The sequence below is a fragment of the Pogona vitticeps genome, chromosome 1 (assembly GCF_051106095.1).
Source record: "Pogona vitticeps strain Pit_001003342236 chromosome 1, PviZW2.1, whole genome shotgun sequence".
Classification (NCBI taxonomy): domain Eukaryota; kingdom Metazoa; phylum Chordata; class Lepidosauria; order Squamata; family Agamidae; genus Pogona; species Pogona vitticeps.
Genome location: NC_135783.1, coordinates 58,658,768 through 58,672,905, shown reverse-complemented (window position 1 = coordinate 58,672,905; position 14,138 = coordinate 58,658,768). Strand labels below are relative to the sequence as shown.

General features: G+C 36.8%; 1 protein-coding gene across 8 annotated transcripts in view; it reads right to left on the bottom strand.

The window, feature by feature from the left end:
- The window catches only part of ARID4B (AT-rich interaction domain 4B), a 127,612-nt gene that overhangs the window by 12,936 nt on the left and 100,538 nt on the right, over positions 1-14,138 (bottom strand). For 5 of the 8 annotated variants that reach the window (XM_020786983.3, XM_078383139.1, XM_078383138.1 and 2 more), the window contains 2 exons: positions 10,735-10,977; positions 4,305-4,389 (listed from right to left, as the gene is read on the bottom strand). In XM_020786983.3, the coding sequence (XP_020642642.3) occupies positions 4,305-4,389; positions 10,735-10,977 (328 nt within the window). The remainder of the gene's footprint in view (positions 1-4,304; positions 4,390-10,734; positions 10,978-14,138) is intronic. The other 3 variants (XM_078383141.1, XM_078383144.1, XM_078383142.1) reach the window with 1 other exon arrangement.

Sequence of the window (14,138 nt, the reverse complement as noted above, 5' to 3'; positions counted from 1 at the left end):
TCCAAAATTCAGCAGCCAGATTAATAACTGGGGTGAAGAAATTCCAGCACATCTCCCCCACTCTGGACACCCTTCATTGGTTACTGGTTCGTTTCTGCATCAACTTCAAGGTTATGATGATATCATTCAAAGCCCTAAACAGTTTAGGACCTCGGCACCAATCAGAATGCCTGTTCCCAGGCACATCTGTCTGTACGCATTCTTCACAGGCAGGGCAGTTGAGGGCCTTGACTCTGAAGGAGACCTGGAGGGAAAAAACAAGAAACTGGGCCTTCTCAGTGGCCACCCCCCAACTGTGTAACAACCTTCCCATTGAAATCCGCCTGGCACCCTCGCTGGATGGGTTCAAACAAGCACTGAAGTCTTAGATCTTCCGCCAGGCTTTCCCTGAGCATTAAGTTTTTGAGATCTTGGTCTCCCTTTTACCATTCTTTTCATCATACTTTTTGCCACCTTCATTGCCATCTGTTTTAATTTATCCTGCTGTTATTATATTTCTTTGAATATATGTATTTTATTTATTTATTTATTTATTTATCGTGTTTTGATATTGTGCTGTTTCTTGTTGTTAGCCACCCAGAGTGGCCTGGTTGCCAGATGGTGCGGGGTATAAATCTGATAAATACAGATGGCCTTTCAACATCCCTACCAGAACTGGACAGTCCACTTACTACTCATGACACAAATGACCATAATAGTTCACACTGCCTCAATTGCAGAAGCAGTCTGGCTATGGCTTCCCCGCCTCCCACTGCTGCTGACCACTCTGGCGAGGAGCTAGGATGATGAGTCTCCCCACTCAGCTGCTGAGTGGTCAGCAGTGCAGGGAGGCAGGAGAGCCCCAGCTGGGCTACTTCTACAACTGGTGCAGTGTGAATGTCAATGACCACACATGCTGCAAGTGGTAAGTGGACTGACTAGTTCTGGGAGGTGGGTCAAAAGGGCCTGGCCACCTGTGGTGCCAATATTTGTATTTGTCTCCAAGGAGAGACGAATACAAGTATCTCATCTCTGAGATTCTAGATTATTGAGATCACATATGTGAGTCCTGCATGACATTGTTAAAACAGAAGCGGCCAACCAGAGTGGCCAACCAGATTTACTTTTAAGGAGACACCACAAAATATGGTGGTAACTATAAGGAGGGAAGGATCTCTTTATATGGGTGTACTGTAGTCCTAAAAGGCTCCAACAGTTTGCTTTATTAATTTATTTTTCTAGTGATATATTGTGAATTTTTTACACATGAAGAAGTTTTTTGGGAAAGGAAAATTTGCTTATTAGCTCTCACACTGAACAACACTATGCTAAAGAATAATAACTATGTCTTCTTGTGGGTCATTCCATGTCAAATCAACCAATGAAAAATCCATTTTGGAACTTGATGTAATGGATTTGGTTCATTTTTGGTACATTTGTACCTTACCATGAATGTTTTTTTTAAAAAAAAATTCAGATTTTTTGGTCCACCCGTTTCTGAGATATTGCATTTTCAAAATTGCAAAAAATGTCAAAATTCACTAGCCACCATAACTTCAAATGTCATTTAATAGATATCCATGATAGCTACAGACCTGGTACAGGTATCATTTTAAAGCGTATGAATAGGGCTTTCATTCGATGTACAACATGATGCAATTGTACATTTACAAAAAATGTAAACATTTAAAAAAATTAAAATTTGAATTTTGGGGAATTTATTTAATTTTATTTATTTATTTATTAGATTTTTACCCCGCCCCTCTAGACAATGTCTACTCAGGGCGGCTTACATAGAAAATACATCAATATAACCTATATAAAATTGAATTTTTTAAAAGTTGTCAAAAATTCACATTTAAGAATATCTTAATTTCAATCCAAATTACAGGCTGGTATCTCACTATTATCATACAAAACTTACATTTTCTTGTTGGCAGTGACAAGGATTTAAATTGACTTAGCCCCAAAAATAGACCAAAATTTCTATACCTAATGATTAAGAACCTCTTTTTTCTTGGCTAGCATGTTGGATGCTTTTGTCATCTCCTGTGGGGTTAAGCTGGTATGTTTTCCCTGTAGCTGTAATTGGATCCAGTTTCCAAAGCATGAAGTTTCCTGGCACTGTAAGAACACTTAGTTCCTGCTATAAAGCAGTTCCTTGGTCTTAACAAATTTCGAAAATCCTATCTTTTCAGATGGGTCCTTGGACTTAAACATTTGGTAAATTTCTCTTAGATTACTAAGTATTGGATGCTTTTGGCATGAGTTTGACAACCATCTTTGTCTCTGATTGAAATATAATCTTTCTTGCTGGGCATTTGCCTGCTGACGACTTCACTGCAGTAAAATTCCTTTACTAAGTTGACTGTGTCCTCAGGTTAAAAAAATTTCCAGGTGCAGGATTAGGTAAGGACAAAATTCCTTTTTCTTCCACAAGTTTCTTTGCCTTCCTTGCAATGTAATTATTTACTCCGAATTCACTTTCTATTGGTTGTTGTGGGTTTTTCGGGCTCTTTGGCCATGTTCTGAAGGTTGTTCTTCCTAACGTTTCGCCAGTCTCTGTGGCCGGCATCTTCAGAGGACAGCACTCTTGTTGACTGAACAGTTGCAATAAGATAATCCTCTCTTTCTTTTGTATACTTCTTTTATGCACTTTAGCTCAGGGAGAACCACTACTCTGTTTTACCATGTATAGTAAAAAAATAGAAACCATCACTTTCTATTCTTTTACAGGACCAGCTTTCGGGTAAAACTGTCAAACCCATGAGCTTTTTACTTCTGTTCACAATTTTAAGATTTTCCTTTAGTTGCTGAATAATTTCTGAATCCCCACAGTTACCTTCCTCATTTAAATCATCTTCAGAAGTACAAAATAACTCTTTGTAGGTCCTTTTAATCTTCCCCATCTTTTCTTTGCAATACTTCTTAGACCTTTTTAATATTTTCTTTTTATACACTGGAGATTCACCAATGGAGGTCAAAGAGGCATTTAAGTGGCTAAAAGCTGCATCAGGGTCGAAATACTCAGATTCCTTAATATAACTAGGACCAGGAATCTCATAATTCTCTGGAGGAATTTCCTGTACAAGTATATTGTTTTCCATCTGATAAGGCTTCTCTTTTCCTAACTGCAATATGCATTAAGTACACACTTTCATGTGTGGTTTGATTTCACTAACCCAGTGCCCCCCCCCCTTTTAAAGGGTTGCTACAGTTTTTTGACCACTTCTCCTCCTCCATATTTAAAAGGAGCTTCACAACAAAAATGTCCTAGAAAGCTGCACAAAAAACCCACTGTCCAAATGAACTGAAGTGCACACACTGGGAGCCAGACCACAACTCAGCTTGCTGGAAGGTAAAATGGTGGTGAAAGGTCACATGACTAAACAGGCACAAATATGTCAGGGCTTGTCTTGTATGTTTTGAACAGTTCCTTTGCCAAGATAGCCAGCCCTAACCCCCCTCACCATGTCTCAATCTGATTGTAAAAAACCTGTTATAAAGTTTTTTAGATTCATTTCAGTTTACCACAGAATTTTATCAATGTGAATTGTAAAAAAAGGACTTGTCACTACCAACATGAAAATATAAGTTTTGTATGATAACAGTGAGATATTAGTCTGAAATTTGGACTGACTGGCTACAAGGCACATATCTTTAAGTATGAATTTTTTGAAAACTTTAAAAATTTCAGTTTTCCCAAAAATTCAAATGTAATTTTTTTAAATGTGTAAATTTTTTGAAAATGTCCAATTGCATCATGTTGTATATTAAATTCAGGCCCTATTACTAGTCTTTAAAATGATACCTGTCCCAGATCCGTAGCTATCATAGGTATTTATTAAATGACATTTGAGGTTATGGTGGCTAGTAAATTTTGGCATTTTTTGCAATTTTGAAAATGCAGTATCTCAGAAACAGGTGGACCAAAAAATCTGAATTTTTTTTAAAGTATCTCATGGTAAGGTACAAATGTACCAAAAATGAACCAAATCCATGACATCAAGGTTCCATGCATTGGTTGATTTGACATGGAATGACCCTTGTGTCAGTAAATAAGATGCTAAGCACTGTAAGGTGGGTCTAATAAAGACTATTATCTTTATCCACAAGAGACTGACTGTAAGTTTTTAGTGATAAAGGCATGTTTTAGTGATGAAAGCATGTCCTTTTCTTACTGATTCTCTCATAAACTAAAACAGCTGCTACGATAAGAAAGCAATGCATCAGGCTTTCCTCCTATTCATTAGTTTATTTATGCAGCATGCCAATAAAGGTTTCTGTTTCTTCTGTTTCTTCATTAGTACTCCAAAGTGACCTACCTTTATTTTCTTTCTGTGCTTTATTTTTGGCACATTTTTGTCCGCTGGTCTCACTATTTTGTCTGCTTTTATCCATTCATCATATCTACAAGGCAATGAAACACATACACATATTTTATAGTTCACAGTAATAATAAATACATATTTTGTAAAGTCATACTATTATAGTTATACAGTATTCAGATACCCAGTAGCAATAACCATGTACTTTTAATGCAGCATTTTTAACAGATATGTAAATACCTTTTTAAAGCTAGAACAGAAGACAAGTGTAAAATACAGTGGTGCCCCACTTAACGACAATAATCTGTTCAGGAAAATCGCTGTTAAGCATTATCGTCGTCAAGCGAAAAAAACCATTGGAATGCATTGAAAACTGGTCAATGCGTTCCAATGGGGGAAATACCTCATTGTCCAGTGAAGATTGCCCATAGAGAACCGCCTATCAGCTGTTCAAAATCGCTGTAATGAGAAGCTTCCCTCTGGAAAGCAGCCATTTTGAGAAGGGAGGAAAGCCATTTTGCGGAACCGGAAAAGTCATCGTATAGCGAACAAATGGTTCGCAAAGCAGCCTCCTAATCAACGTAATGCGGATTTCCCCCATAGGAACCATTGTTTTGCAGTCACAATAGCGATTGCAAAAATGTCATTGTTAATAAATTTCGATGTCATGAGGGGTAAGCGTATAGCAGCGCACCATTGTAATTGCTGTGGGTAGGAAGAAAAGCCAGATGAAAATGCTGGCCCACAGAGTAGTTTTTTTGTCTATTGCACACCAAAAGCCACATATTACTCTGCAGGTAAAAATGCAAATTTGCTTCTCAGATACTATCATGGATACTGAATCAAATCCTAAAGCTTGACAGGAGAGCCACAAAAGGGCCTGTTAAATTACATACTCATTCTACTAGCCAGGAACACACACACCCTCCAAAAGGCTGAGATATTAGGAACCAACAAAAGCCACCTGTGGTAGAGATGTTAACTTACATTAACTTACTGAAATTCTTACAAAAACCTTTCTGGACAAATCATCATTATCTTTTCCATATTACAAAAAGGGAGTGTACACAGCTGGCCTGTAACTACCTAACTAGTTCAATAATGAGGAAAGAGCCCTGATTTGTAACATAGCCACATTGTTATAACACATTTCTTGTTATTCCATTTATATTCTTGGGACAAACAGAAGCAGAAGTGTATTTCGAAGGCTTTCACGGCCGGGATCCGATGGTTGTTGTAGGCTTTTCGGGCTGTTTAGCCGTGTTCTGAAGGTTTTTCTTCCTAATGTCTTGTCAGTCTCTGTGGCCGGCATCTTCAGAGGACAGGAGTTAGAACTCTGTCTGTGTTCTGGTGTAGCTTGTGGGATAGGTGAGTATTTATAGATGTGGGATAACCCAATCTCCTGAAAAGTACAAAGAGCTGATCCCACAGTTATAAATACTCAACTATCCAACAAAGTACACCAGAACACAGACAGAGTTCTAACTCCTGTCCTCTGAAGATGCCAGCCACAGAGACTGGCGAAACGTTAGAAAGAAAAGCTTTCAGAACACGACCAAACAGCCTGAAAAACCTACAACAACCAGAAGCAGAAGTCTTCGCACTCTGTGACTCCTTTAATGCTTTGCCTTCTATCTCTCCTAGTATAGATTTTACTTCAAGAGAAGAAAGCCATTTAATTAGGGAGATCTTGCAATTCAAACAAAAGACTATAGAGGAATACTGTAGTTTATACAATTTTAGTTAGTTAGTTAGTTAGTTAGGCATCCTTCAGTCTCGAAAGACTATGGTAGCGTGCTCTGTGTGGAGGACTTGGAACAGCGTCTAGTGTGGCTGAGGAGGCCAATTCGAGTAATAAAAATTCCAAGTTATAAGTGATACTATATCAGCAGTTTCAGTAGTTTTATCTCCATGAAAATAATTTATCTCCATGAACAGAACCAAGTTTTACTCTGAAGACTAAATAATTGTTATTTTGAATTATTATTAATAATGTCCAAGGATACCAGTAAAACACCCTATAAATATTACCAAGATATCTATGTATACCAACTATTCTTCTTTCCATTGGTTATTCCAATTAAGTATAACATACAAAATAATGGGCAACCATTTAATATCTATCAACTGAGTGCTTCATTATAGAAATTCTTATAGAGTATTTTCTAGGTCATACCTTCTTTAATAATAAGTAAAATTTTATTATAACTTACTTCACTGTTGTTTAATATAGGAAGAAGTACATCTGGCAGCACATATCAGGACTTATAGTAATTTATGGGTTTGATACCCAAGAGTCAGACACTGCCCATTCAATTCTAATGAAATGTGTAGGCCTTGAACAGTGACTTAAAACTCTAAGAGTTCTTTCACATCATACATAGTAGCAGAACTGGTTTTGCTATTAAGTATACATTCATCAGGAACACCTGACAATCTTCGCAAGTTAATGAATGTACCCATCTGTTGCATGCACACTTTATATTTTAGGTATATTCTTTTAAAATCTAATTGTGTCGCAGACAGAAAAACTGCAGATAGGTTGCAAAATGTGCTTCTGTTGACTTGCCCATGAGAAAGTGGCATGTTGCCTCTTTGGGAACAATTTCTTTGATATGGATAAATATATATTCAGTTAGCCAAACTTATGTGTGTCTGTTTAACAGACCTCAAAGGTAATCTGACAAAAGAAAAGTTTAGTACAAGGTCTGGTTTTCAATGTCTGATTGATCTATTCGGGGTCAAAAGCTACTTGTCACATGACTCATCAGCACTGGGGTGAGTCGGATGATGTCCCCATGCATCCCAATCACTGCCATTACTTAGACAAAAATGAACACTCTAAAAAGTATATAAATCTGAATGACTTGAGGAAATGAAACATCATCAGCTAAAAATCCACTGTCCTCTTTAGCCTTCAACTGTAATTCAACTGAATAACTGCAGTTTTATCTCATTCATATTTACCCACTTATAATGAACAAAGTCAAGACATTATAAAGATTTCTAGGCAAATGACAATCCATCAGGGAAGACAGCAAATTGACTGTCTATTTAAAAGTGAAATATTTCCATTCAAAGGGCTGGATCCAATGGGGTTGTGCTTCCATCAGCAAATTTGCTTGAATAGATGCAACTACCTCTTGCAGCTGTGGAGTACGAAGGGACAAAAATTCTGTTCCATTACTTTGCATCTACTGGGCGTGGGCCAGCTCTCCATTTTTCAGTATATTTTAATTCTACATAGTTTCGTTTCCAGTTTAAAAACAAAAAAACACAATGCAGCTTCCCCATTTTGCACCAATCCAGACACCCTTCATGAACATAATAGGTTTATAAGGTTGCACACACTCCTCTGCCTCCACAAATGTGTCCAAACAGAAACACTATGCCTCAGGCTATGAATCATGCTGATTTTCCTTTTAAATTAGTAGTAATAGAAAGAACAGATCTACATTCAATATATAGAACAGAAATTCCTCAGTATCTCTTTACTCTGAACTACTCTAGTAACAAAGAATAAACTTTCATCTGTTACTGACATCTCCTAAAATGACTACATACTCCTGTAAGCATTCTAATAATCCTAGAGGACCTATCTGACCCACCAACCCTTTCAAGTAATGGACACAGTAAGACTTTATGTCTGATTACACCAAGCAAATAATGTTTTGACTTGATTAGAATATAGTCTTCTTATACTGGTAAGTATCAAGGTTGTAAAATAAGGTTGTAAGGTAAAGGTAAAGGTTCCCCTTGACATTTAGTCCAGTCGTGTCTGACTCTAGGGCGTGGTGCTCATTCCCGTTTCTAAGCCATAGAGCCAGCGTTTGTCCGAAGACAGTTTCTGTGGCCACGTGGCCATCGCAACTTGACATGGAACGCCATTACCTTCCCACCAAGGTGGTACCTATTTATCTACTTGCATTTTTACATGCTGTCGAACTGCTAAGTTGGCAGGAACTGGGCTCACTCCGTCGCGTGGATTCAATTTTACGACTGCTGGTCTTCCGACCTTGCAGCACAGAGGCTTCTGTGGTTTAACCCACAGAGCCACCACGTCCCTAAAAATAAGGTTGTATAGTCTATTAAAAGATGAGTAACTGTCCCAAAGCAACAGAGAGGCTTCAAAGACCATGCTCCCAAGAGTGGCCTGGTTGCCAGATGGTGCGAGATACAAATTCAATAAATAAATAAAATAAGTAAGTAATACTGAGTAATCAGAATGTTTATATCAGTGCTTCATTTGACATGAGACATGCATCTTATACTATCAAGAGCAACATACACAGCCCACCTCTTTGCACTCTGGTAGGGAGGGGAGAGAAGGAATCACAGACTTGTCCTTGGACAATGAAAGTAAACACAGAAGAGTTAGCAAAAATTAGAAAGCACATAAGCACAACATATCTTTCTCTCACGCACATGTATATACTTAATCTGTACTATCTAACTGGAGTTCAAGATTGAAAACTTTATTCCATTCTTAAGTATGAGGTTGAGAAGGCTATGCTGTATTTTTAAGGTATGCATTCCTAATACTAGTTCTGCTAGAGGCTTCTGGTATGACAATATGGGGAAATATAAAACAGAAGCACAGTGTTTCAATACTGGCAGACTACATCCACTGTTGAATAGAGCGCCTCTTAGGATCACACCCAAAGTGAAACGAGTACACAGAAGTTCTTGTAAATTCCAGCACCTAAGTAAAGTCATACGAATTAAGAAGATTCTAAAAACACTGTATAGAAATACCATCCATTCAATTCCCTCAAAACCTAGAGCAGGAAGCTTTTGTCCTCCAGGTGTTCTGAACCTCAGACACCTTAGCCAGAATGTCCAAGGGCATTTATGGGAACTGTAGTTCAGAAAATCTGAAAACCCAAGAATTTCCCAACTCTGACCTAAAATTTCAAGCAAGAATTTCAAGTTCATTTGAAGTTCTATAGGAAACACCAAAAGCCATGATTAAAACTTTGTATCACAAAATGCTCACAAATCTGCCACCTATAATCAATAATACCAATACAAAGATTCAAAAATTAACTGTAAGTGACATTTTATCTTTCATACTGGCCTACAGATTATTTTGAAAACAAAGCATGGGATTTTTCTTTCACAAAGACACCCATGAAGCTTAAAAACTGTGCTTAAGTTTCAACCTTTTCCTAATACTAGGATGAAATAAGAGGGATATTTGGTTAGTAGTCTAAAATATACATCCTTTCAAATTAAATGAAACAGAATAGAATTAAAGGCTTTATAACAAGTTAATTATGATAGATATATGGCTACCAATTGCTCTCTAATATAAAACCAAAGACTTTTTTACAATACAAGTTCAACTTGGGTTGCATGAGTCAGACAACAGTAAAGAAAATGAAATAATGGGGTATGTGGAGAAGCTTAATCAGAATGTTCAGTATTAGCCTCTTGTCTGATTTGACTTCATCAAACATAACTCAATTATGAAACAGAGCAGATAGGATGACATGATTTTCCCACTATGACTCATGTTGGCAGCCTCTACCAGCATCAGAGAAGTCTACAAAGGTCTCACTCCAGCCTTCTTAGACAAAGATTACTGTAAAAATAATGTATATCGAAATGGGAAGTAAGGATAAGGAGCTCATGTAAGTAATGATGCAAAATATGGGACCTGTTACAAAAGTCTTTGCAAAGCACATAGCCATAAAACAAACTTTTGAAAGAACCCAAGGACACAACATGAGAAGTGCACCGAATTTAATATTTTTGGCAAAATACTGAATCCACCATTTCCCTAAAGCACTACATTATGGCAACAAACCATAAAAACACAGATGTTCAGGCATAAAATAGTAACACAAGTGACCTTCCCAGGATGAATCTTCTTCAGAAATAACGGCCATAAGAAACCAGGACCAACCAAGTAAAAGCCATCTATTTACTCTACCTTATGATGCATGTACAAACCCTGAGTTCTCAAAGACACTGATCATCTGTTTTAATGTGGAAAATGAAGCTTTCTGCATGCAGTAGTTCAGAAAGAAATCCAGATTTTTCAAAGTGAAGCAAAGCTCACTTTCACTTCTTGCAAAAATGTACCTTTTCTTTCTATCTTTGAGACATATGTAGCTGTGTTTTGCACAGTATAGTATGAACGCAGCTGTGTTTTGCTCAGTATTGCGAGAATGAGCAGAACAGAAGATCTACATGCTAGTTTAGTATGGTAATAATTAAAGTTAAGCTGTAGCAAGAATAAGATTATTTTTCTTGATCCATATGTTACTAAGATGCTGTGGTTATATCCTATACTATAAATAACTTTATACAGTACAGTGATCTTCACAGAGCATCAATATTGAAAAGATTCAATATTCGGCGTGTTTTAAAATACACAAGTGTATTTTGGAAGTATTTTTAAGGCTAACTAAATCTCAGTTACCTCACATTCCATCCGCAGTAGTGCACCAAGTAAAGGACTTCTCCTCCTTCAATATCAGAATCTTTAATACTAGCTTCGTACATTTTTTGATTTTTGCCTCGTCCATACCGCACTTGGACTTTCATGCCTGGTGGATAACACTCAAATTCTTCTTCCTCATTGTTGTCATCTTCCTTTTCTTCCTCCTCCTCCTCCTCTTCTTCTTCTTCTTCATCATCATCTTCCTCCTTAATGGTGCCATTGCTTGAAAGGTTTAAAAAATGTCAGTTAATAAAAATATTGAAAAAATGTTCAGTGCCAAACGGCGTATACTGATTAATATTGTGGATGCACAGAGAGTGAAGAACAGCTGGCTCCATATATATGTTTATGTATATATATGAAATCCCTTAAAGATGATCATTTTAGATTAGTACTCTCAAGTGAAAAGAATATAGCCAAGCAACCAGACTAATGACAGAAAGATGCTTGAAAACTAACAGAAGATTTTAAAAGATGATTTGGTTAAAGAAAAAAAAAGGTTTATCACCATCTGAGAAGACTAAAGATGCAGTCATATGCCAAGATGGTGTTGACGCAGTCTGGCTCTAGCTGAAATATATTTCCTCCATTTTGGATCCATATTTCTCAAATACAAATATACTGTTCACTTAAATTTGTTACTATGTGTATTACATGTGGTTAGTCTTCAGAATCAGAGTATATGCACTTGTGATTCTGTTTGTTTTGCTACCATGGATTAATTGATACAGTTTTGCTTACCAAACTTTACTTTTTAATTGCTAAGGCCACCCTTCAAAGAACTAACACATCTAGTTCCGCACACTCAAAGAGTCTTCGGGCTTGAATTTCTCAAACAGAGGTTCCTAAGTCTCATCTACATTTTTTCTTAAAAAATAAAAGGTGAATTTGTAGTTTGTGATATGGTATTACAAGTATGAGGCTTGTCAAGTCAAAAGAAAAAAAATAAAATAATCTCAATTGTATTATCTAAAATCTTGTGCATGTCTAAATTGGTTCTTTGGATCCTGGTTGAAATATACAAATTCTATTCAATATTTATCATGTTTCAAGACTTTTTTAAAAAAAGGAATTTGATGTTGGTTTTCCTTCTTTAGAAGCCTGGGCATTTCCCCTTGAATTTAGTTCTGAATTCTGAAGAGGCAGGCATCCAAAATAAATGGTACTTTTTAATGCTCAGGCTAAGATCCAAAGAGGGCACCGGCTGGATTAGGGTGAACCATATGTGCAGCCAAATATTACCTTATGTATCTTGCTAGTTTCTGCTGCTGAAGACACGAGCCTTGTTTGATACAAAAAATAATTTGTCTCTTAACCAATGGCAACAACTGTCAAACAGTTTTCTCTTCCATTATGCATGTTTGTTTTCTATACCCTGATCCTAATAATTCTTCAATCATACACTTAGTTCATAATACATTTTAAAAAATACAAGTAGTAACGGAACACTATTTTAAGAAATTACCTCAAAACCACATTTTTCTTCTTGACACGTAATAACTACAGAAAAGGGACTCTGCTAGAAACAAAATATCTAAATTCTGGGTTTTTTTTTTAAAAAAAGTACTTCATATACAAATAACATTTTGGCTCTTTAAAGAAATGCATCCTATTCCTCCTTACAATTCTTCCACAATACAGAAACCTTTCCTACATTAAAAGGGATGATTTTCCTCAAAGACAAAATTAAATTTAGCATGTCTTTATGTCTTCTGCTAAGTTAAAAACTGTCAATGAGATGACTTGTTTCACAATCTCATCATCTTTTTTTGGTATACCTCTTTTCCTTTGTTTCATCCCCCCGCCCCCAACAGCATCTTGTACTAAATATAAATCCATACCAAAATGACTATCTAAATATTGATTTGCCTGGCAGCATAGGTAAGGAGAGTGAATAGTAGGGTCAAAGAAGTTCAAAAGAGAAAAGTGCTATTGGGTGTGCGGAATTAGTAATGCAGTTCTCAGTGTTAATGGCCAGTGAATGTTATAATAACCTCCCCCCCCCCCAAAAAAAGTGTCCCATTAACATCTAGTAGCATTTCTTTCTTCCTTTATCCTAATAAATAAATTCTAGTATATTTATATCATCAGTGCTTTCAATTTCTGTAAACCAAATTTGTTAAATATAAACAACACACTGATGAATGAGACCCCTTTAATAAATAATTATATTCCTTCAATATTATGTACATTTTTATAGTTTGAATCTTCAATTCTCAAATAAGGAGCAAAAACTGGGTATCTACTGAATGCTCTCTTGCAGAAGAGCAGCAATGGCAACACTTGGAGAGTTTTTCCTTTGGCTGCTGACTTAAAGAGGAGCAAGGCAGGGGCAGCTGGAGTGGATTCCGTGAAAAGGCTGAAAGCTCACTTCCAGTAATGAAAGCAAATTCCTGGGCTGTGCATGTGCTCACAGGTACTTTTCACTTTTCCTCAAGCTACTACGGAAGATGCTTTGTTCCAGCTGGTAGATCTCGGAGATTTAACAAGAAAAACTGCAGCAGATCCCACAAGCCTGAAATATTGTCATCCCTTGCTTCAGTCACAGCAGGCAAAACACAGTCATTAGAGCTCTTCAGTTCTCTCTCTTGTTTTTAAAAAGTGAGTTTGCGACCTTCAGTGTTGCAAAACAAACAAGGAAATGAAGAAAGAAAAGAAAAAAGAAAAAACTTGCAAAAATATGTAAGTCTGAAATCACTGACTAAAAAGCAAATAAACGATTCCTTAAAATTCACAGAGCAATCTGCAACATCTTCTAGAACCATATACCAGGATTCACAAGAACTTTAAAGCAGGGATCATTGTTCTGTTCAAAATTGGTGGAAAGTGATTTGCCGTCATAGATGGACGATATAATGATGCAACTAAAGTCAAGAATATTCAACTCAGGGAGCAGCAGAACTGTCAAGAATACATGATTGCATGTTTTGAAACAGATTTTTGAAGATTTGTACTACGAAGACCATCTCAGTCTATTCCCAGATGGAAAATCTTGCTATACAAATAGGAAAACGCTGAATACCATGAAGCAAATGTCCTTAGGAAAAATATAGCTAGAGCTGGCCAGTGTGCCTTTGAGAAATCTCACTTTGTCATGTCTGCAGACAAGCAAATGCTAGATTTCTTATATCCCAAACAGTTAAACCTAACTCAAGATTTGCACAGCTGATGACACCTGTAAACTGTTACACAGGCTTTACAGAACTGTAGCATTGAAAAAGCTAAATGGCTCCACAAAAATGGTGGTGTTGCAAAGCAGAAAACTGAAGACGAGAGCATATGAACTCTAGAACCCGAAGTACATCAAAATAAGATGACAAAGTCAGATGATGATGTAAGCAGTTCCCACGTGTAAACTACTTCAAGAAGTTAAAGTATGCACA